At 45.9% G+C, this 23,100-nt stretch overlaps 1 protein-coding gene across 3 annotated transcripts in view; it reads right to left on the reverse strand.

The window, feature by feature from the left end:
* DSCAML1 (DS cell adhesion molecule like 1) overlaps window positions 1-23,100 on the reverse strand; it is a 172,722-nt gene that overhangs the window by 88,338 nt on the left and 61,284 nt on the right. The window contains exon 2 of one of the 3 annotated variants that reach the window (XM_077919677.1): window positions 12,850-12,962. The exons of the other annotated variants lie outside the window; for them this stretch is intronic. Within the exon in view, the coding sequence (XP_077775803.1) occupies window positions 12,850-12,877 (28 nt within the window). The 5' untranslated portion in view covers window positions 12,878-12,962. The remainder of the gene's footprint in view (window positions 1-12,849; window positions 12,963-23,100) is intronic. 3 annotated transcript variants of the gene reach the window in all.

Consider the following 23,100-nt stretch of genomic DNA (forward strand, 5'->3'; position numbering starts at 1 on the left):
TCCCCAAGTTGAAGCTACTGTTTGGGACATGACAGTCTTCTTCACATCACAGTCCCTAAGTATGGTGGCTCAAATCTTGCTTGTGCTTTACTTAAACCCCTAGGTCCTTCTCACATGTGCAACTGTCAAGCCAGGTACCCTCCATCCTTTTATTTGTGTATCAGAATCGGCATCTGATTCTTCCTACCTAAATGCAGAATTTCTGCAGTAAAGCAGAGGTCCTTAAAATCTTTGAGAAATGCCAATCTGAAGAGGGATAGCAGGGTGCCAAGCCCTGCTCTATGGGGAACAGGGAATGCGGGGTTTCGGAGGCTGCCAGAGGGTTTCTGCTTGCAAAGGGATGTCCCCTCCCAAGGGTACAAGTCTTTCAGTAACTAGCCCCATTCCATCTCCAATGATGAGGACACCTTGAGGCGCACAGTTCTGAACAACTTAAGAACAGGATACCGGGCGGCAGACCAGCTTTCCCTGTACAGACCCAGCTGACCATTATGTTAATTGGAGGAGGTACCCTGCTGCTCATACCACAGCTAGTGGATTGCTGCTGAATGGCAACGTAGCATCAGAACTCCTTTCCGCAGTGGAACACCCCCGCCCCGCCTTGCAACCCCAGGACATAATTTACACATCTATTAAAAACGTTATTTGCTCAGGCATTCCTGACTGTTAATATTTAGATTGCACTGATCAGTATTTTGATTTAGTATTTTGATTCTGTATGTTTATGGACAGTGTGTATTTTTTATTGTATTTGTATTCTAGCCTTGTGGTTTTATTATTTTTGCTTTGCAAACCACTGGGATATTTTTTATACAGTATATATTAAGCAGTCTATAAATTGATTAAATAAAACATGAGTGGCTTTCCTCTCTGCCTTGCAGGAAATAATAATCTTCCAAACAGAGTCAAATCTACCTGGAAGATTTGCTTGGGGACAGCTGTGGATGTTCAGAGGTAAAGAATGGCACTATGCATATGCTCAGAGGGGCACAATCATGTCAAGTCCTGGTAGGTCAGCTGCAACTTAGGGACAGACTTGGATGCAAACTTCACAATGCAGACTCCAAATGCACATGATACATTCCCCCCACTTGCCAGCCAGTCTTGTAGCCCATGGTCTGTTCAGCTGAAACAAATGGTAATTTTCTAATCAAAGCAAACTTGCTTACAAACACATCGCATGAAACATATACAGGATGAACTCAAGTAGACAGAACTATCAGCTACAAACTCAGTTCTCTCCCTCTTTCAAAGGTGAAAAGTGACACAGAGTTTGTAGCCTCACACCAGGATGGCTATGGAAAAAATTCAGAACTCTAAAATGGAGCAACTCCCCACTGCTAGAGCCAGCCCTGTGCCAAGCTGAGATTCTGCAATGGGTGCTCCAGTTCATCCCTTCAGCCAAAATGCCAAGGATAACAAATCCTTGGGCTGCCATGCCCAAAGGCCACCCAGACACCAGTTTGAGGCACGGGTGCCAACTCCAAGATCAGAAGGTTTTGCTACCTTGTGCTCAAACTCATAGCAATCTTCATTTACCACCAAACCCAGCCACTTCCACTCCCACCTTTGTTCCTCTTGCTCAATCTTCCCCAACCTGGAGCAACACACATGATTCGAACAAGAAGAAGATCATTGGCCATGCAGACTGAGACTGACATCAGCTGTAGTCCAAAATATCTGCAAGAAGGCCCCTAGCTAAAAATGCAGTGCAACCCAGGCAGCCTTGGTCATGGGCAAGAGCTCTACAGGGCACAGGGAAAGGCACATTGGAGCTTTCTATGCATGGGACAAGTGGGAGAAGCCCATAAGGTCAAGGAGGCATCCAAAAGAGGAAGTGGTAAGGCAAGGTATTGAAGATCAGGAAAAGTACCACCAGGGCCAAGAAGATGCCAATATGCTTAATGAGCATAGTCAAAGAAGCTGTTAGACACAATGTAGCTTCCTTCAGAAAACACAAATCTTGTCCAAATGAGAAGAAAAAGGAGCGTCTACTTTAGTAAAAGGAATGCATGCAGACAATCAGGGACACACAAAAAGAATATGAGTGAATTGCTAAAAACATAAAGGCCAACGACAACAAAAATGCATTAGCAGCAAAAGACCGCCTGGGGAGGTGGACCTTCGGATGGCAAGAGAGTCAAAGCTATGCTAAATGAAGATAAGAAGATTGCAGAGAAGCTGCATGAATTATCTGCATCTGTCTTACAGCAGAAAATATATGGCAGATCCCTGTGCCTGAACTAACTTTCTTAGGAAGGGAGTATTTAGAACTGAGGAAAATAGTGGTGACAAGAGATGGAGTTCTAGGCTTTACTGACAGATTAACAATGAACAAATCTGTAGGTTCAGGTGGCATCTTAAAGAATTCAGTTGTGAAAATGCTGGTCTTACAACAAAAATATGTAACATCCCAAACCAAAGGAAAGAAAGAGGGGTGCTTGATTTGCAGAGGTTCATTCATACAGACATAAACACAGCTTATGTACCAGCAGAGAGAAGTTCAGAGCTGTCCACTGTCAGCCCTGGGATGCTCCATGAAACTCAGGCTGCTGTAAACCTTCAGCTTGCAGACACTGGAGGAGGGAACCTGCTTCTTTTTGTGTAAGCATCAATGCCTACAACCCATCCAAGTGTGCTTAGTTAGCAGAAGTGGACGCTGACGCTGCTCAAGAATGCAGCTGCTCTTCTGCTCTGCCAGGAAGGAATACCCTCAAGCCGTCCCTTGGTGGATTGTTCCAAAAACTTCAATGCAACCAGTGCACAATTTATCACCTCTGCCTCCCCCGCTGCCATCCCCAAACACATGAGGCCAGACTAGACAAGATGCTGTTCTTACAGTTAGCAATTGTGTCAACGACTTTTTCAGCCCTTGTGCTCCAATCTTGATTGGGAGCTCCAAGTCTGTTGTTTGCTTGTAGGAAAAGCTCACATTCGTGCCAAGGGAAGGATTCTTACAATGCAAAGAGTGCATCTGAGGACCTGATCCAAATCAGGACTGCAGCAAGTGTCAAAGCCACCCTGCCCACTCACCCTAGGGTCCCGGTCAAGCTCAGGGCTTCCAAGTCTGCTATTGGCTTTTTAAAAAAAGTCATTCACACAAATGTTAGCTGTGTCAGCGACGACTCTGCAAGTTTAGGCAGCTGCTGCCTTGTACATTTTTAGCACCTGTTAAGTTTAGCTCGCAAGAACAGCCAAATACTAAGCTCATTTATTTTCACCAATCCAGGAGAATGGGGACAGTTGGCTATGAGATCCAAGTCTCATTATACAGTTACTTTGAATAGATCAATTAATGGGAGAACCTCATCACTATTTACTTTTCTGAAAGACACTATTCCTTCTGATATAAGAAAAATGGGGATACTGGGTCCCTTGATAGGGAGCTGGGCTGCAAAAGCCAACCCCAATTTTTTCTTATATCACTTCTAAAAAAATATTTGCCCGTTGTAGTGCAAGGCTACTCCATTATTTCACAAGGGAAAGAGGGACACAAGCAGAAACATCAAGCTTTCTCATAACTCCTACAAAGATTTCTAAGCAGGACTTTAGAATGGATTGGCACTTCAAATACCAAAAGCACATTGAAATGTGGTGTCCTTTTATAAGATTCTGTAATGAACATTCTAATGATTGGCATCCACTGAGCTTACAAACAAGGATGTGACAGGATTTGATAAATTGACCGTCTGTTCCGAGAGGAAGGAAGCGGGGGGGAGTAAAAGAGGAATTTATTTGTCATGCTTATAATATGTTGAAAATCAGTTTAAAAAAAATATCTTTATTTTAAAAGCTAGCAAAAGCCTACAGAAGCTCTTAACTTTCTCAGGTCACAGCAGATATAGCATTGTGAAGATGGCCAGTAGTATGGATGGGGCGGACATGGAAAGCAAAACAGGGTCTTGCTATTTAATGATGCTAGGTGCCCAAGCATCTCGAATGGCGCCACCTCCTGGTCAGAAGTCATGGACTATCACCTGACAATATATCTGGAGGTTGTGGGGGGGAGGCTTCCATCCTTCTTCAACAGAACTAGAAAAGGGATTTGTTCAGCCTTACCAACCAGAATGTGTCATTAAAGGAAAAACATACTAACCAACTTAAAGAGAAACATACAACCTCTGGAGTCAAGAACGACACATCTAAAAGGACAGAATTGTCGGCTGATAAAAATTATATTCTCTCGCCCAGAAGGCAATTTTTACATCTGGAACATACTCATGGTGGGACCCTTCAGAAAATGAGAGTCCTCTGTACACCTAACTCTAATTCTTTCCTATTTAAAGTAGACCTACATGGTTCCCACCTTCTCAGCATCTAGCAGCTCCACCAATCAAACTGCCAAGGCTCATCTGACTTCTACCAATCAGCTTCTAGTGGGATGGATTTAGGAACAAAAATTAGGCAGGCTTCTTCAGGCAACGGATGGTGCCAGGACATATTCTGGCTTTCTACAAAGATGGGACCAAATATCCAGATCTTTCCCAAATAAAGGGTGTTTATGTTATGAATCCTATTGTCATACCCCTAGAAGCAGACGAGAGGCGACAGGAGGAACAGCTTGAAATGGAAAATGTTTTTGTGGCTCACTGTGATCACAAGAGAACAATGATCCATGGGAGCTAAAGAATCTTCCTGCCGAATGGTTGCCATGAAATGTCTCATGGAACTTTGAAGTGTCAGGCATAGCCCTATTGGCTTTAGCCCAAACGTAGCAGAGTTTTCCTGCACAGCGAAGAAGCTAGTTGCGGCAGTAATGACAAGTCAGCTAGACTCAGAATAACTATTTACAGGATTTATTAAAAGGAGAAAATAAAACCAGCAGAGTTTCTGCATACAAATCAAAGTAAAATAAATCCTCTCTTTCTCTCTCTCAAAACCATACACAGCACTTCTACTCCTAACAACACCTCACTTCAAACTGAGCTAGCAAACCCTTGATAACAGAGTTGAGTGCTGGTCATTAACCAATCAGAGTGAGAAGTTTCTAGGTCAAGCAGACCTGGGCTTTCTGCCAAGAGTAAATTGACACCACCTTGAGTTAATTGTGAGAAGCCAGAATCTGCAAGTTTCCCACGAGAACCAATTAACAGAAACTGAAACTGAAACTGAACACCCCCTCACAGATTCTGCTGAACAATTAACACCAAATACACCTATGTAGAAGATCATTTTTCCAGCAAACCTAAACCCTTGCACATTCGCTTGTTCTTTACCTTTGCCAATGGTTTAGTTAACACATCTGCTACATTTTCTTCACTTGGTACATAAGTACAGGTGATTACATTGTCTTGTACACAGCAACGTACATTTTGGTATTTTACAGAGATATGTTTGGAACGCGATTTGAAACCCTCTGTTTTACTTAATGTTATACAAGCTTGATTATCAATGTAAACTTGTACTGGTTCTCCACAATTTACATTTAAATCTGCTAACAAATGCTTGAAATAAATCACCTCGTTGCACAATTCACTCAATGCGGCGTACTCTGATTCCGTTGATGACACACTTACAACGTCTTGCTTGCGAGACCGCCAGCTGATTAAAGCTCCACCGACCATTATAACTAGTCCTGTGACAGATTTTCTATCCGGCAAATTTCCCCAGTCACTATCACAGTAGCAACTCAACATTTCATCCTCTGAAGAATTTAATTGTAACATATAGCCAATTGTCTGTTTGAGATATCTCAGAACTTGTTTTACCCCTTTCCAGGCATTTAGTGTGGGTTTTGAGACCAATCTACTTAATATGCCTACTGCATAGCTAATATCAGGTCTGGACCACTGTGCTAGATACAATAAACTTCCAATTACAGAGTGATATACATCAGGATGTTCAAATTCAGGACCCTCATCTACATGAAGTGTTTTTATGAAACCTGGATCCATAGGCACCGCTGCCCCTTTGCAATCCTGCATCCTGTATGTAGTCAGTAGTTGTTTAACTTTGTTCTGCTGACTAATTAGACAGCTGCCATCTTGGGCCCAGCACACTTCCAACCCTAGATATGTCCTAACCGGGCCTAAGTCTTTCACTTTGAACTTACTGGACAATTGCTTGGCAAACCTTTTAGTTTGTTTATCTGTTTTGCAGGCATACAAAACATCATCTACATAAATCAGACAAAACTCTTGATTACTGCCTGTACCACGTACATAAACACAATTGTCAGCTGTACTCTGCTTGAAACCAAATGACACTAAGGCCTCATGGAAACATTTGTTCCAAGATCTTGCAGCCTGTTTGAGACCATATAGAGCTTTTTTTAATTTCAACACTCTATTGGAACCTGTCTCATAACCAGGCGGTTCGGCTAGATACAGGTCTTCTGATATTGATGCATGTAAATATGCAGTCTGGATATCAAAATGGTTTAACAGGAGTTTTCTCTTTGCTCCAAGCGTTAAAATCAGCCTTACACTGTCCCCCTTAGCAGTAGGGGAAAAAGTCTCGTCATAATCTTTTCCAGGCCTCTGAGAGTATCCTTGAGCCACTAAACGAGCTTTGTATTTGTACTCTCCTGTCACCAGAGGTTTAAGTTTGTACACCCACCTGCAGCCTACAATCTTTGCCCCCTCAGGCGCTGCTACTGGTGTAAAAACCTTGTGCTCATTCAGAGAGGACATCTCTTCCTCCATTGCCTGTTTCCAGAGCTCTGCCTCCTCTTTTGGTAACTTTAACACCTCCTGAAAACTCTTGGGTTCTGCAATCACACTAAACACATTTGCAGTATCTGGAGAAAAACGCACCGGAGGCACTCCTTTGTTTTGTCTTTTAGATCTTCTGGGAGAAAATTTTTCTTCTGACCCACTTTCCTCCTCAGAACTACGACCTCTCTTTTGTTGCTTAGCAACTGGTCTTTGGCTAACTCCACTTTCTTGAGAGCTCTTATCTGAACTTTCCTCCCCCTCAGACTCTGATTCTCTGTGTCTACCATCAGAGTCATGAAGCTCCTGGGAAGGTTCAAACCAAACCTCAGTATTGGCATGTAGTCTCTCCCAGCCACTATGTTCACAAAAACTGGCATTCCTGGAGATCACAATGCCATTTGTCCCTTCAGCAAAGCGGAAACCTTTTCCCAGCTCCTGGTAACCCACAAACACTAACTGTTTGGTCTTAGGATCTCCCTTCTTCCTCATTTGTTTTGGAATTAATACCCAGGCTTTTGATCCAAACACATGCAAATGGTCAATTTTGGGTTTTTTCTGAAACAATTTAAAGTACGGGGTTGTACCTATAGTTTGATGAAAGAGCCTGTTTTGGAGATAACACGCGGTGAGCATGCTCTCCCCCCAATAAGACATGGGCAAATCAGCATCATCAAGCATGGCAAACATCATATCTTGTAAAGATCTGTTTTTTCGCTCTGCAACGCCATTCTCCTCTGGGGAAAAAACGTTCGTTTTTCTATGCCCAATGCCACGCTTTTGTAACCAATCTTTAAAGGCATTTGACATAAATTCACCACCTCTGTCCGTCTGGATCCTTTTAAGTTTCGTGGACAGAAATCTTTCCACAGATGCCACCCAGCCTTTAAACTTAGTGAACACGTCACCCTTGTTCTTCATGGGAAAAACCCAGGAGTAACGCGTGGCGTCATCCACAATTGTTAGTGAAAAGCGCGATCCACCCCTGCTTACAGCAAATGGACCAATTACGTCCATGTGAACCAGCTGTAGCGGTGACTCACTAACTCTGTCACTTCTGGGGTAAGAGACTCTGTGGGTTTTAACCTTTTTACAAACATTACAATCAAGGTACTTGTTACAACTCTTTAAATTACCCCCATCAGCCAATTCAGACATTTTTAGTACACTTTTCCAGCAAGCATGCCCCATTTTCCTATGCAATAAGTGCACACAGTTGTCATGTATAGCTTTGTTATTCACTGCAGGCTGAGATTTACTGACTACTGCTGCAACTTGAGATCCTGCTTTAAGCCAAAACAAGCCTCCCTCTGACTTAGCAGTGCCTAAAATCTCACCAGCCTTCTTAATGATGCAACTGTCTCCTTCAAAATGCACTTTAAACCCGGCTTTTAGCAAACAATCTACAGACATCAGATTGCTCCTTAATGAAGGCACACACAGTACATTTTGCAGACATTCACGAAGACAAGGAACAAAAACTGCACCCCCCGAAATCACTTCGGAAGTACTTCCGTCTGCTAGAGCCACCTGGCTGCGCTGTGCTGAGTTCTTGGAAACAAACAATTCATCTGAATTTACGATGTGGCGAGATGCTCCCGAATCGACCACCCAGACCGCTTGTTTCTCATCAGCAATCTTGACCTCGCCGGTCACCAGCTGAGCTGACTGTTTTTGTTTGAAGAATTTCTTTTTACGCTGCTGCTGCTGCTGATCTCGTTTCTGCTCCTGCACCGGCAACTGAGACTTGACCAACTCCGGACATTGTCGTTTTAGATGCGCTGAAGACCCACATCGGAAACAACGCCTAACAGCAAACGCTGACTCCTCACCGGTACGCTGCTCTTGCTTCACCTCTGGTACGGCATGAGAACTCCTTCCAAACCGCCCACCTGTAGAAGCCTCTGCAGCCAACGACCTTTCTTGCCTCTTCTGCCATTCTTCAATCAAACGCCCAGTAACGTAACTGACTGATAAATCATGCTCCTGCATGCCTTCTAGAGACAAAACTAAATTATCCCAGCTTTCCGGGAGAGAACTCAAAATAATAGCCACCTTCTCCTGCTGGTCTAACGCACAGTCTCTTTCCTGTAGCGCTGCAAACTTTAACTGTAAACTGTGTAGGTGTTCCTGCATTGTAACCCCAGGCTGTAACATTGCCTTGTACAATGCCTTGCGAATGAACAGCTTGGAAACCGCTGTCTCACGCACATGGAGTTCTTTAAGTGCTTGCCACACACCTCTAGCTGTCTTGATTCCCCTCACATACGGCAACTGGGAATCTTCCAGCCCCAAGACAATTGTGGCCCTTGCTCTTTGGTCTTTATCGAGGTCTTCATCATCAGGCTTCGCAGGAAACTTACTCACCACTTGCCAGAGACGATCCCTCTGCAGCACTGCCTGCATGCGTTCCGACCACAGCAAGTAATTGGAGTCATTCAGACGCTCAAAAGCCATCTGAACTGGTTGTGAGGCCATCTTGAGAGCGATGTCCCTGGAACCCGGAACCAGCTACTCACGACCACCGAGAGAGAAACAGGAACCACAGCACCCAGCACTCACACGCTGCAGCTGTTGTCCTTCTGTCCGCTGCGTCACCAGCTCACCACGGTCAGGAACCAGCCAGAGAACAACAACTTCTGGAACTACTGGAACCAACGCCGTTGATGCTGACACCACCGCAACTCAGGCTGGCAGCACAATGCCCATAACCTCATGGAACTTTGAAGTGTCAGGCATAGCCCTATTGGCTTTAGCCCAAACGTAGCAGAGTTTTCCTGCACAGCGAAGAAGCTAGTTGCGGCAGTAATGACAAGTCAGCTAGACTCAGAATAACTATTTACAGGATTTATTAAAAGGAGAAAATAAAACCAGCAGAGTTTCTGCATACAAATCAAAGTAAAATAAATCCTCTCTTTCTCTCTCTCAAAACCATACACAGCACTTCTACTCCTAACAACACCTCACTTCAAACTGAGCTAGCAAACCCTTGATAACAGAGTTGAGTGCTGGTCATTAACCAATCAGAGTGAGAAGTTTCTAGGTCAAGCAGACCTGGGCTTTCTGCCAAGAGTAAATTGACACCACCTTGAGTTAATTGTGAGAAGCCAGAATCTGCAAGTTTCCCACGAGAACCAATTAACAGAAACTGAAACTGAAACTGAACAATGTCATATAAGAGTGTCATTACTTAAGACACCTGCTAACTCTTTCGTGCCCACATCCCCATTCTTTGTTGCCGCTATAAAAATAAATGAGTAGACCCTGTGAAGTGGAAATAAATGCTATTTCTCAAGTGTCCTTGGAAGTCTGGCGAATTCTAAAGCCTATCCTACTCTAACCAAGACTGGGAGGAGGTCTCCCAGTATGGCTGAAGCCTGGCTACACATCCCTATGCCTCAGCCAAACATTCATCCTTGTAACCACACTGGAGGTCATAGCATGCACTTCCAGCTGGAAAGTATCCACCAGACTCAGGCAGCAGTACCGCTGCGCTGAAAATCATTCTTAGGCTGTCCTTAAGTGGCTTGTAACACTGGGGAAAGCGTCACCATTCAGTGGCAGAGCACGTGCTTTACATGTGCTGGGTTCAATCCCAGGCATCTCAAGTTAACAGCATTAGGAACACCCTTGTCTGTTCAAGACCATGGGCAGATTTTGCCAGTCAGTGCAGGTAATAATGGACTAAAAGGGCAGTTTCCTATGTTCCAGAGAGGGGCCAGAGCTGAGTGGAACAGCACATATTTTGCATGGACAATGTCCCAGGTTCAGTCCCCAGAAGGACTGAGTGATGTCTGGCTTTCAACGACGTGATATATCACCAGCTAAACATCACAATATACTGATATATCACAATTTCTGAAATAAGAATGTAACTACGTAGGGGCGAACGGGGTATTGTCCTGGCAACTGCTATTACTTAGGGGTCTAAAAACCGATAGATTTTTACTTACCTTTAACATATTGTTACAACTGTTATTTTATAGTTCAGAGCAACAGGGACAGCAGTGATCATGAGAGAAGTGATTACTCGCTTCACGGTTTTCCCCATATTCACATTATATCGCCATGTCAAATATTATGAAACTTTTATCACAATGGGGACTTCAAAATGATTTTGGACGATGTACCGACACCATACGTCACCCAGGCCTACCTTGGACTTTATTATCCAGAGGCCTTTGCGCAAAGGGAAATAGTGGTGGTGGTGGATGCTCAAGCAGACATCCCTGATTCACATGAACCAGAACAGGATCAGGCAATGTTTGTTGACATATTTTGGAACAGCCTCCTACTTCTTCTCCCATCAGATGAAACCACTCCAGCTGCACGATGTAGGCCTTCAATGGCTCCTGGGGGCCCTTTTGGGTGACAGGTGGAGGCTCATTCCTTTCTGTCGTCCCTCCCTTGCCTATCTTCAGAAAGAACCAGAGTATGAAGGCTCTGAGGGCAAAGTTCTCCTGGAGCAGGGCACGCAAATTACGTGTTGTGGCATTTTGTCCTTCTGCACCTCCCTCCATTCCAGTAGTGATGTATGGAAGTGAGAGCTAGACCATAAAGAAGGCTGATCGCCGAAGAATTGATGCTTTTGAATTATGGTGCTGGAGGAGACTCTTGAGAGTCCCATGGACTGCAAGAAGATCAAACGTATCCATTCTTAAGGAAATCAGCCCTGAGTGCTCACTGGAAGGACAGATCCCGAAGCTGAGGCTCCAATACTTTGGCCACCTCATGAGAAGAGAAGACTCCCTGGAAAAGACCCTGATGTTGGGAAAGATGGAGGGCACAAGGAGAAGGGGACGACAGAGGATGAGATGGTTGGATAGTGTTCTCGAAGCTACCAGCATGAGTTTGACCAAACTGTGGGAGGCAGTGGAAGACAGAAGTGCCTGGCGTGCTCTGGTCCATGGGGTCACAAAGAGTCGGACACGACTAAACGACAACGCCTCCCTCCATTGCTTCCATAGTAACTGCCTTAGGAGCAGAGAGGGATCCATCCACTTTGTCTACATAACCCTGCAAGGTGCCATGCAAAGTGATGTTTGCGCCGTGGTGATAGAACTGCCCTCTGGGCAATGGCAGACCTTCCACTCCTGGCTGCTTCAATATCTTCGTAATTGCAAGAGTGTGGTCTATGCCAAACTGCCAGCTCCAGATCCTGTTCTGAAAATACCAAATGCTGCAAGCACTGCCACCACAAGCCTGGCAACACACACGTGTGTCTTCCCCACTTCTAAAACTACTCAGTCCACCATGAGACAAAGTTTCCGGCTTTTCCAGTCAAAAAAGGAATCTGGAAAGGGGTTGCTACTCCCCCTTCCCCCTCCTCCAGGCAGTGACCAGACAGACACTAGAGCCACAAATTAGTCCCCAGAGTTTTGTGTTTGGTGCATTATGGGGGCTCAAAGCCCACCCTCCAAATCCTGCCCAAGCCTGCCAGCCACCAGCCTTTCCTGCCTGATAGGGCACGCCGACATTTATAGTCAAGAGTTTTATTCCCAGTGTAAATAACCTCTAATAGCATAGGTCATTACACTAATTACAGGAGATAATTGATTTCCTAATTCTTGTTAGCCCACTACATATCATTTGGAGTACACAATTCATTATGTTTCTGGGCAACTTTCACCTGCTTTCCCATATTCCAGACCCACCTTTCTGATTCAACTGCTCTGGAGAGCTCTCAGGTATGCCTCCGGGGCTTAGCCCCAGTACTTATTTGCAATGCTGGGCATCCCCTCTCACAGAACAAATTTGTTTTTGAGCGCTTTGCCTTGCCACTTAGTACCTAAGGAGTTGTCGTGCTACAGTGGGGTCAGGGTACCCTGCACAGGGGCAGGAGAAAAACTTCCCAGCATGACTAAAAGCCTAAGACATTTATAACTCATTCTGCAACATCCTTGCACATTCTTGACCTAACTCCCAAGGGGGCCTTCCCAAGCATCATACACTAAAAATACTTATCTTCTCCCTCTCCCCTGTAATCTTATTCATATTATTATTAATAATAATCTCTATTAATTCCCTTATTAATTGCTTTATACAAAAAGTCACAGGACAATGTATCCCACAATCTACGTCCTAGTGTGATCTTTAAAAAGTGCCTTCAATTTCAAGGTCCATCTTCCTCCACATCTTCCGCCCCAGCATCTTCTCTCTTCCCTTGATTCTTCTGTATATCATCAGTGGAACTTACCGCTGTTAGCATCTCCCACTGACTTCATGCTTTATGCAGTCTGGCCAAGCAGCCGTAGCTGGATCCCCACCAGCCCACCATGCTCAGCAGAGCTTTACAGGGCGGATCTGTGCCTGGAAAGCATGGTGCAAAAGGAAGTCTGGGTGAGCCCATGGATTAATGTAACACACTCTACACGCGGGCTCTACCTTTAAAGAGCCTTTGGAAAGATCAATGGTTCCAGAGTTCACCAACAAGGTGGCTAGTGGGTGCTCACTCCTGGGATCGTGCAATGGACACAGTAGTTAACAGTTTGTTTCCCGGTTCAATTCAATGGATTGATTGACAGTTTTGAAGCCCTACAGGGCTTGGGTCCAGCATACCTCAGGGACCACCTTCTCCCATACATGCCTGCTGTCTAGGATCTGGGAGAGATGCCCTTCCCTGTGTACCATCTAGGGAAGAGGCTCCTTTGACTGGCAGGAGAGTGAAAGCCCTCTAGGTTGCCACACCAACACTGTAAATCACCTTGCCTTAGCAACCCTGGCTTGCCCCTTCGCTTGTTCTCTTCCAATGATTAGTGAATGCATTTTTATTTCAGCAGGGTTTTTGCCTTGTTGAGTAGTTGATGTTTTATCGGCATATATTTTTTTTAAATAACACAAACCAGTGCTGCCTGGCTCTGTTTTATTGTATTTGACTTTATTTTCTCTTGTTATTGGAGTCTCACTGTGAAATTGTGATCTATTTGTTGTAAGTCGCCTTGAGAAAGGCAGGACAAAATATTCTTGACACAAACAAATAAGCCAGGCAGCCAGGCTTTGTTTCTGTCAAAGCAGAAGGAAGGAAGAACAGGCAGAGGAGTGTTTCCATCCCAAATCCAGCACCGGCTGCTTCCGGCTGCCCTGCATGCCCACCCTGGTTAGGAAAAGACAACCCACACCACCCAGAGGGCATCCCTGGCAAGTAACAATACCAAAGGAGAGATTTACAATCCAGGATACCTGGATAACTGTGCTTTGTATTTTGCTGTTGTATTTATCTTCTCCAAAAAGACACCCATCTTTGCTGTCTCACAAGTCTTCCTTTATTGTATATTCACGTTCTATTTTTATTTACGTATTTATATACCCCCTTTTCTTTCTTTCAGGAAAGTTGAAACAAGCTAACAAAATGAGAGAAGGCAAGAAAATCTCCATGCCAAGTCCTGGTTCAAGCCCACCTGCTACCTACACAGTACTGCTTGCTTCACCTCTGAACCCTTCAAGACCTCCAGCAGCAACATCAAACTCATGGGACATGAAGGTTGATCCCTGTGCAAGCTGGTACCCACCCCACTGTTAAAGAGAGAGGAGGCTGGCTGACAATGGAGCAATCTGGCAAATCTCAGTATCAGACAGGTTTTAGCAGTAATTGATCTTAACAGCATACAAGGATGGGTGATCTTTTAAGGAACAGCAGATGGAAAAGGGGTCCTTAATGCATCCCTGGAAGTTCTGGCGTCATAGTGACATGCGTCAGCAAATAGTTAATGCTACAGCTTAAATACACTCCTGCCCCCACCGTATTGCCCCCACCACAGGAGGCAAGCAACGGGGGGGGGGGGGGGAGAGAATGGAAGAATATTAGAGAGACTCTTTCCCAGTAGACAGAACAGCCAGGCCCAGAGAAAGCAGATGCTGGCATCCTTGACCTGTCTTGTCTCAAACGCTCACTGAGAAGGCTCCAAGTAGAGAGTCAGCCTTCATTCAAGTACCAAGCCCACAGAGTGTGGGAGGTTTTACAGGATAATTTCCACCACTACAGCACCACTTGTGCTAGATCTCTGCTCTACTGTGGAGCAGTTCCAAGCCCAGATACATAAGGAACAAAACAAGCTTGCAGCCTGTTCCCAAATCAGCAGGCACTCGTGGCACCTCAAAAAGACCACAGCCCTTTCACAGGGCCCAGGTGAGACCAGTGTTCAGGACAAAAGCATGGTGCATTGGTGGGCACCCTCCTCCCATGGACAGCAATAGGCCAGGGCGACTGAGACCCAGGACTCAGACCTACAGCCATTTCCCATTTTCCCTTTTTCATTCTAATTCGTTTTTATTGTGCTCATAGAATTGCTGACTGCAACACCTGAGACACCCCATCAGCCAGCCACCATCTTAAATTGCCCAGAGGCACACTGCCATTTTTAAATACACGCAATAGCTGGATGGGGAAGAAGATTTTATGCATGCAAGTATGTACACATTTTTTGGTTAAATGTGTACTTCAGCAGCAGTTCTCGACAATAGATTACCATAGGGAAATGCAGAGGATCCAATTCACAGGATACTGTGCCTAGACAATCCAGTTGTCACCCCATACTTTACAGTAAATCCTGACAGCAAGAGCCAGAGCTTTCCCCCCTCTTAAAGTTGCCTTGAATTTTTATCTATTCATCTAAATTAGTATATTCCTTACTTTTGTCATCACCCCCAAAAGACAGCGACTCTCGCCAGCTAAGAGCCTTGGTTGGGTGAGCCCCAACAATGAAGCAGCAAACAGTTTGGTGCCAAAGCAATGGAGATGCAGAAGGGCAGCAAGCAGAAGGCAGCCTTCATGGGGTTAAAGTCGGCCCCTCGGCTCAGTTGTCAGCCTTAGAAACTGGGTTAAAATGGCTCTGTCCTACCTCTTATCTGCTTTGCGCTAAAAGCCCTTGAGTGTGGCAGGTTTTCCCAGAGACTTTCCGTGGCTAATCCCCTTGTGTGAGGTCTGATACCCGCACTGCACTACAAACCTTTTCCATGTGATTTAAGAGGGATTACGCGGCCTCAATCCTACAGCATGAGAGAGAGAAACATTTCCTCAAATCAAATTTTACAGAAAGCGATATTTAAAAACAATCAAAGCACCACTCCACAGCCCTAGAGTGAAAAGGAAGGAGTCAGCGGAGCAGAGACTCGCCACCAACGCTGGCAAAGCCAAGCTCAAAACAGCCCCTGACCCCAATTCTGCTCAGACACACACCATGCCCAGAGTGGGGCACTCGAGTCCAATGCCCCTGTGCTCACCTCAGAGAGTAAGCAAGGCTGGGCACGCAGTCACTGAGTTTCCAAGCACACACACACATGCACCTTGCCAACATATGTTCGTGCAACAGCTATGGAACCCAGCTGCAACCCAGATCCATCACAATCAGCAAGGCAGACTAAGGACAGACTCTGGGCCAAGGGCTTTGCAGCAGGTGGGGGTCCAAAGCAGCTGGAGAGACCAAACAGACAGGGAAAAGTAAAACCAACTCTTCACCACTTTCCAAGGTCACTACAGCACTATTTGGGATGTTATTTTTGAGATAACGGGATGGGAAATGCCTCTTTGGCCTCATCCACACTTACCTTTTGCCCCATGCTTTCTAGGCACAGGCTTTCCCAGACCGTGTCCGGGCACTTATTTCTTGCCCTGCCACTTTCCCCAGGAAGGTAAAAAAACACTTGAACATGAATGGGAAAAGTGCAGACCTGTGCCTGGAAAGCAAGGAGGGAAAATAGTGTATATGAGCCCTAAGGCTCAGCTAGACAGTGTCAAATCCAGGTTTTGAACATATGCCAGGGCAGCAAAGCAAGAAAGAAGGGTAGGGCAAACCTATGGAAAAGAGCTAAAGAGAGTGAAGTCCCTTAAGAGAGAGAAGCGAAAGTGCCAGCTTGGCCCTATGACTGTGGGTGCCTGGGGCCATGGGTGCCATGCAGTGTGCATGCCCCTGGCACTGAAATTTGTGGGTTCCCAGCCCTTCATAGGGAATTTTGTGGGTGCTCAGGCACCCAGGGCCCCAGGGAGTTGGCACCTATGGAGAGAGGAGGAAGTGGAGCCCTTAGAGGGGCTCTGCTCTCATCACCTCCTTGCAGCAGAGAAGTAGTCCAGTCCCCATAACACTTGGCAAGGAAATCTCATTATGTGTCCCTCAACCAGCTACTTTTGCACTTCAACACTATCATCTCTGAGGCAGGGTGGAGGGAGATTTACTGTTCTGAAGGCCTCCCACTTTTCCAAAAACCCAATTCCTTACAGGCATTCTAAAGACGCATGCAGAGAAACAGGTGCAAAAAAACAGATAATAGTGAATTGACTGGCTTGATGATGCCCCAGCAAACTCTCTGGAAGCCACCAAGCTGAGTACATCTGGCTAGTTTGAAGCAGCAACACCATCACAAATATTATTCAGATGCACAGAGCAGAGAAAGAAATGTGAAAATCCACCCTGAATCACTCCCTCTACTGCTAACGAATAAGCATGAATTAGTTGCAGTAGAGCACTTTGCAAGTCTGTCACGCCAACATCAATCCTTGTCCCAAGCCTTGCTCCTGTAATTCAGTTTGTCATCACTCAGTGAAGACCCCCATAAAGGAGCCAACAAAAACAGGAAGCCAATAAGATGCCATGTTCAACTTCTTCGGAAAGGACATGGATGAGGTCATGGAGAGGAAGCTTATCAGATTGGCAGTGGACACAGCCTGAGCCACAGTGAACCCCCTGGAAGTGGCAGCATAGCTAACTGAAGTGAATAGGCAGGTCTACAAGGGGTAAGCCAATCTCTAAAGTAACTTCATCCTGGAGAAACTACCTGGCTCCATTTTCCCTCCGCCACCATCTTTAAGACAACATTGGTTTTGACCTTTAAAGCCCTATGCAGCCTAGGACCCACGTACCTACAGAACCGTCTCTCCTGGTATGCCACGTGGAGGACCTTAAGGTCCATCAATAGCAACACTCTAGAGGTACCAGGCCCTAAGGAAGTCAGATTAGCCTCAACCAGGGCCAGGGCCTCTTCAATACTGGCTCCAGCCTGGTGGAACACTCTGATTTCTGATTTCTTTCTGCAGGGCCTGCAAGACAAAGCTGTTTCGCCTGGCCTTTGGTTTGGAGTCTGAGCCTTATGTTTCCCTCCCTTTATGTGATCTATGGGCTACTTTTAAAATGAGGCTGCATTTTAAATTGCATTTTAATCTGTATTTTAAATTGGGTTTTTTGTCCCCGTCCCCCGCCCCCAATTATGTATTTACTGTAATGGTGTTAGCCGCCCTCAGCCCATCTCAGGATGGGGAGGGCGGGGTATAAATAGTAATAGTAATAGTAATAATAATAATAATAATAATAATAATAATAATAATTATTATTATTATTATTATTATTATTATTATTATTATTATTATTATTATTTACTATTACATTGGGAGTTCTGGAAGATGACATTCTCTTTTTCCAGCTGTGCCTGCTTTTTATATAGGCATCTCACAGGATGTACACATGCTGATCCAGCAAATCTGAGGTTTGCATAGACACAGACACATAACCTCCTTGCTAGTTCCTGAAACTTTCTGATACTTGAATGCTAATTTGAAGATAATTGCAATTTCATAGTTAGTGCTACACACCAATAGTCCTGATCCGATACAAGAAGTGATGCCGCATAGCCAAATAAGCAGCGCACTGCACAATACTGACATAGTGCTGGAAATTTTGTTTTTAAAAGTGGTAGGTTAATTGCAGCTATGTTTTCTTAGATTGTTGTATGCCGCCTTGATCCTTAGGGAAATCCCCAATAAATCTCATCACTAAATACAATAAGTGGTGGCAGCACATCTACCTTTATTGTCCGCAAAAGACACAGTCCAGAGAAGAAGTAGTTGTGCCACATCACAGCCGTCTTCAGCCACACTTTGCTGGTTCCGTTGCAATAATATAAATGTCACAGCTATAACCTGGCTGTATCGATCCTGCACAGCGGCTGGGATATCTGTGCTGGGATTAATATGTTGGCATCTCCAAGGAGTGGGGGGGAGGAATAGGTAAAGCCCATCTGACAGTTTCAATTAAGGGAGCGTGAAAAGCTATTTGCGTCAGAGACTCTGTCTTCCCAGGGAGAGCGGAGGGCAGCCCGAAGGCGGCCTGTCTGTACGCTTGGATCTGGCTAAGTGAAGTGATCGGCTACACGAAGTGATGGCCAACAGACCGATGCCTCCTCCACTGCCGTCTCTAGCTGACGAACCCCTCAGCCTTGTTTCCTTTGTCCGCCAGCTGCCTCAACAAGGATCCGACCTGACAGTCAGAAACGAGCTCTCGGGATTCTGTTCACTGAGCCCAAATTGGCAAATCAGCAGATGCTGAGACACACCCACTGGGTGTAGGCAAACACCAAGCTGCAAAGCCTGAGACAAGGCATGCCAAGCCATAAGAGGAGACTGGGTGCTGGATCAGACCAAAGGGGGCCCATCAAGCCCAGTGTCCTACTCTAACAGTGGCCAACCAGGTGCCTCTTCTGGAAGGTACACAAGTAGGACCTGAGTTCAACAGCATTCTCCCCACTTGTGATTCCCAGAACCTGGTGTTCAGAAGCATACTTCCTCAAGCAATGAGGACAGGGCATAGCAATCCTGGTTGGTAAAGGTAAAGGGACCCCTGACCATTAGGTCCAGTCGTGACCGACTCTGGGGTTGCAGCGCTCATCTCGCTTTATTGGCCGAGGGAGCCGGCGTACTGCTTCCGGGTCATGTGGCCAGCATGACTAACCCACTTCTGGCGAACCAGAGCAGCGGACGGAAACACCGTTTATCTTCCCGCCGGAGCGGTACCTATTTATCTACTTGCACTTTGATGTGCTTTCGAATTGCTAGGTTGGCAGGAGCAGGGACCGAGCAACGGGAGCTCACTTCATCACGGGGATTCGAACCACCAACCTTCTGATCGGCAAGTCCTAGGCTCTATGGTTTAACCCACAGCGCCACCCGCATCCCAGCAGTCCTGGTTAGTAGTCATCAATTCCCTTATCCTCCACTAATGTTCTAATCATCTTTTTAAGCCATCCAAGTTGGCCATCTCTACATTTTGTGAGAGAGAAATTCCAATGTGTCTCCACACAACTTTGTCTGCCTTAAATCTTCAGTTTTGCTAGATGGCCCTCAGCTCTAGTCTTAAAATAAGTCAGGTAAATGTGTTGCAGTTGGCTCCATCAAGGGATGGAATTCTTCCTTTACTGCCCAAAAAGGGTTCATATGGAGTCCCAGAAAGCAAACAGAAGTCCATCTCAACACCTGGGAGAAGAACGTCACTCATCAGCTTTGCAGAGTGAAGAAGGGCTGCCACATTCAGCTCCGTGGAGAGCAACAGCTGCCTCTCCCTTCAGGGCAGAGGTCCACACATTAGCTTGCCACACTGAGCATCCCTCCCCCTCTAGTATGCATGCCAAGCCCCAGCCCTCCTCCCCAGCTCTGAGCTGGGGAAGGGGGAGAGGAGGGGAGAATCTTCCTTGCAGCAGTGCTGTACTTTGCGTGACAGGTACCACAGTACCCCTCCCCAGCTCAGAGCATGGAAGAGAGCTAGGGAGCACCTAGGTGGTACTCAGAGCACCTTGGACAAGTTCCAGCCCACCCTCCTGCTGAGCTCAGAGTTGGCAAGAGTAGCGGTCACCTCTGACTTTCCCGCTTTTACCTAATCATTGGGGTGTTTTTTTTTAAACACCCGTTTTTACTGATAATTTCATTGTTTTATTCCTTTTGTAAACCACTTTGATGTTTCCCCCCCTACAATCAAAATAAAAAACATCCTCATGCATTCAGAATTAAACATCGCCACATAAAACCATAAGAGGTGTCTCTGCCCTTTGGGGCAACATTATCTACACAGATCTCTGCTAAACTGTCTCTATGAGTTGGGCTGAAACAGCTGCTTTCACCACAGAAAAGCATGGACTAGATGAGACTGCATGGAGCTCCAGGGTGGCAGAGGGGCAAAGATCCTTGTTGCCACCACAGACAGAGCAGCCCTTCAAAATGGGCTCTATTTGTACTCAAGATGCTATTCTGGCAGACTCATTAACCACAACTCTTCAGTGAGCCAGGGAGATGCTTGACTAAGAGAAGCTTTTCTGTCAACTTCTTAAGTGAGTCCTAGCTGGCAGCGTCAGCCCAGCACTTCAAGAGCAGGCCATGCTAACTCATCCGCCATCCACATGGAGCTTAAAATGAACTGACACCCCACAGCACCACCACCTTCACCAGCTGGAAATCCCTTCGAGATAAAAGGAGTAAGAAAAGACTCACCCATGGACCACTCCCACTTTGTCCAATGCAGGAAGCCAGAACAAGTTCATGAGCTGCAGCAAACACTGGGACAAGTCTAAAATTGCCATGACAACCATATAAAAACCTGAGCTGTACCTGTTAGGAGTCCTTTGCTAAGTTCCCCCATATTTTGTGGTGCGGGAGGCAGCTTTTGGGGTGAAAGGGAAGGGAGAGGCTTTCCTGTGGTGGCATCACAGTTTTGGGATGCTCTCTCAAGAGAGATTTGCCTACTTGACACCTACTCCAATGCCTTTCCAGCTCCAGACAAGTACCCCCATTTTTATTTCCCAGGCTTCTTTACCACTTTAGTGGTTTAGATTTGTCGATCTGTTTTATTTGGATGCTGCTTTTATAGACTTGCTGCTTCTAACATGTTAGTTATTCCATCGTGATTTATTTTAATAACAAATAAATCCATAAAAAATTAAAGGGAGGACTCCATGGGCATGCTGATAGTAATGGGGCTGGAGGAGGAGTCTTGAACGCCACCTCAGTCAGCTTAGTCAAGGAGCCCGTCAGGCTACAGGAACTGTCCTTCCCTCTTATCACAGAACAGCTGCAGTCAAAAGAGCTTGTATCTTGAATCAAACACCTGGAACGCCATCCCCCCTCCTAGAAAATGTTATCCAACCCCCCCAACCCACTCCTGCCCACTATTGCAGGTTCCAAGCCTGTAATACACACCAGGTCAGCACTATTACACCTCTGTGATACACACCAGAGTCTATAAACAATGGCCGCATTTTAACTGAGCTGGCATTAAATAGCAGCAGAAGATCTATCCATGGAAAGCTGACCAAGCTCTCCAGGAGCACAGAGTCTAGCAAAGGGAAATCTCAGTTTCTTTTAACCCCAACCCTTCCCCTCAAAAGGGACCAACTACTATGGATTTCTACCAGACAACTTATTTATTATATCTCTTATTTATTATATTTATTTCAAGCTGGAGAAGACTCCCAGAGCAGCTTACAAATATCAGTAATATGTCCCCACAGAACCCTCTACAGCAAGGCTAGGAAGAGAGAAAATTGTCAAGCATACAGCAATGATACCAGGCCAGGGCAGTACCAAAGGCAGAAAGATAATTATGGGCCAGTCAATCTAACGACCCCATTCAGGTCACATGCATTTAACAGACAAGCTTAGCCGATCCCACTGGAATAAGCATAATCCTCCACTTGCAGGCCTAACTAATCCAGCCCAAAAGGGTCTAGAAGCCTTTGCCAGAGCACAGAGGTGTCTAACAGGCACATGGGGTTTGCGCCCCATCCTCAATACACCTCTAAAAGATGACACTTCCCTTTAGAGCATTGTCTCACCAGTCCCAGCAGCCTCCAACCACCGGAGACCAGCTGAGTAGGTGGGAAGGGCCCCAGTCTCAAAGGCAGGAGAGCTCTCACTGGGTCACTAGCAGGCCAGTGGAGGGAGGTTCAAGCCAGGGGTAAGCCACCTCAGGCCAGGAGGAAGGAGAGAGGAAAACCAACCAGAGAAAACCATTCGGACTGAATGCAGACACCTGCTCTTTGTACATCTCAGCAGCACAAGGCCAAAAGATACTACTCTGTGCCCAGAGATCTTGCAGACAGCTTCCTCCGACTCAGCTGTGGACCTTTCCCAAGGCTGTCTCCCTATAAAATCTTCCCACTGCTGTTCTGCATTCTGATATAGGTAGCCTTGTACAGTTCTCCCACAGAGGAAGCTATGCCCGAATGGGAAAGGCTGAGCTACCCCACCCTTATGCATATGCATGTGTGGGTGTGCACGTGCACACACCCACACAACTTGAGAAAGATCTGGGCTTAGGAAATGAGGCAGTGGGGGGAGGACTCTGGAAGGGTGGCACCTGTCAAGCAAAATTGCAGCCACGTCCATCTGCACCGCAGCCCAGAGGCAGAGGTTAAATATTAATGTGCTCTGCCTTTCACATTAAAAGGTTCCATCACAGCCTCTCACTTCTAGTCCTGCTCTGAACATTCACTCCTCAAACCAAACCAGAAAAAGGAGCTTCCAGGAGAAGCAAACAGAGCAGGTTTGATCCTGACTCTGAGCAGACCCCAAGAAAGAAAGAAAAAGAACAATGGGTGCAATAGAAAGAACACACACAACCCCCTCCCTGCTTTCTCAGTATGAAGCCAAGTCCGCTGAATGAGGGCTGCCTGGTTGTCTGTGGCACCTCCTTGCACA

This window comes from Podarcis muralis, chromosome 15 (genome assembly GCF_964188315.1).
Source record: "Podarcis muralis chromosome 15, rPodMur119.hap1.1, whole genome shotgun sequence".
In the NCBI taxonomy this organism is placed as follows: domain Eukaryota; kingdom Metazoa; phylum Chordata; class Lepidosauria; order Squamata; family Lacertidae; genus Podarcis; species Podarcis muralis.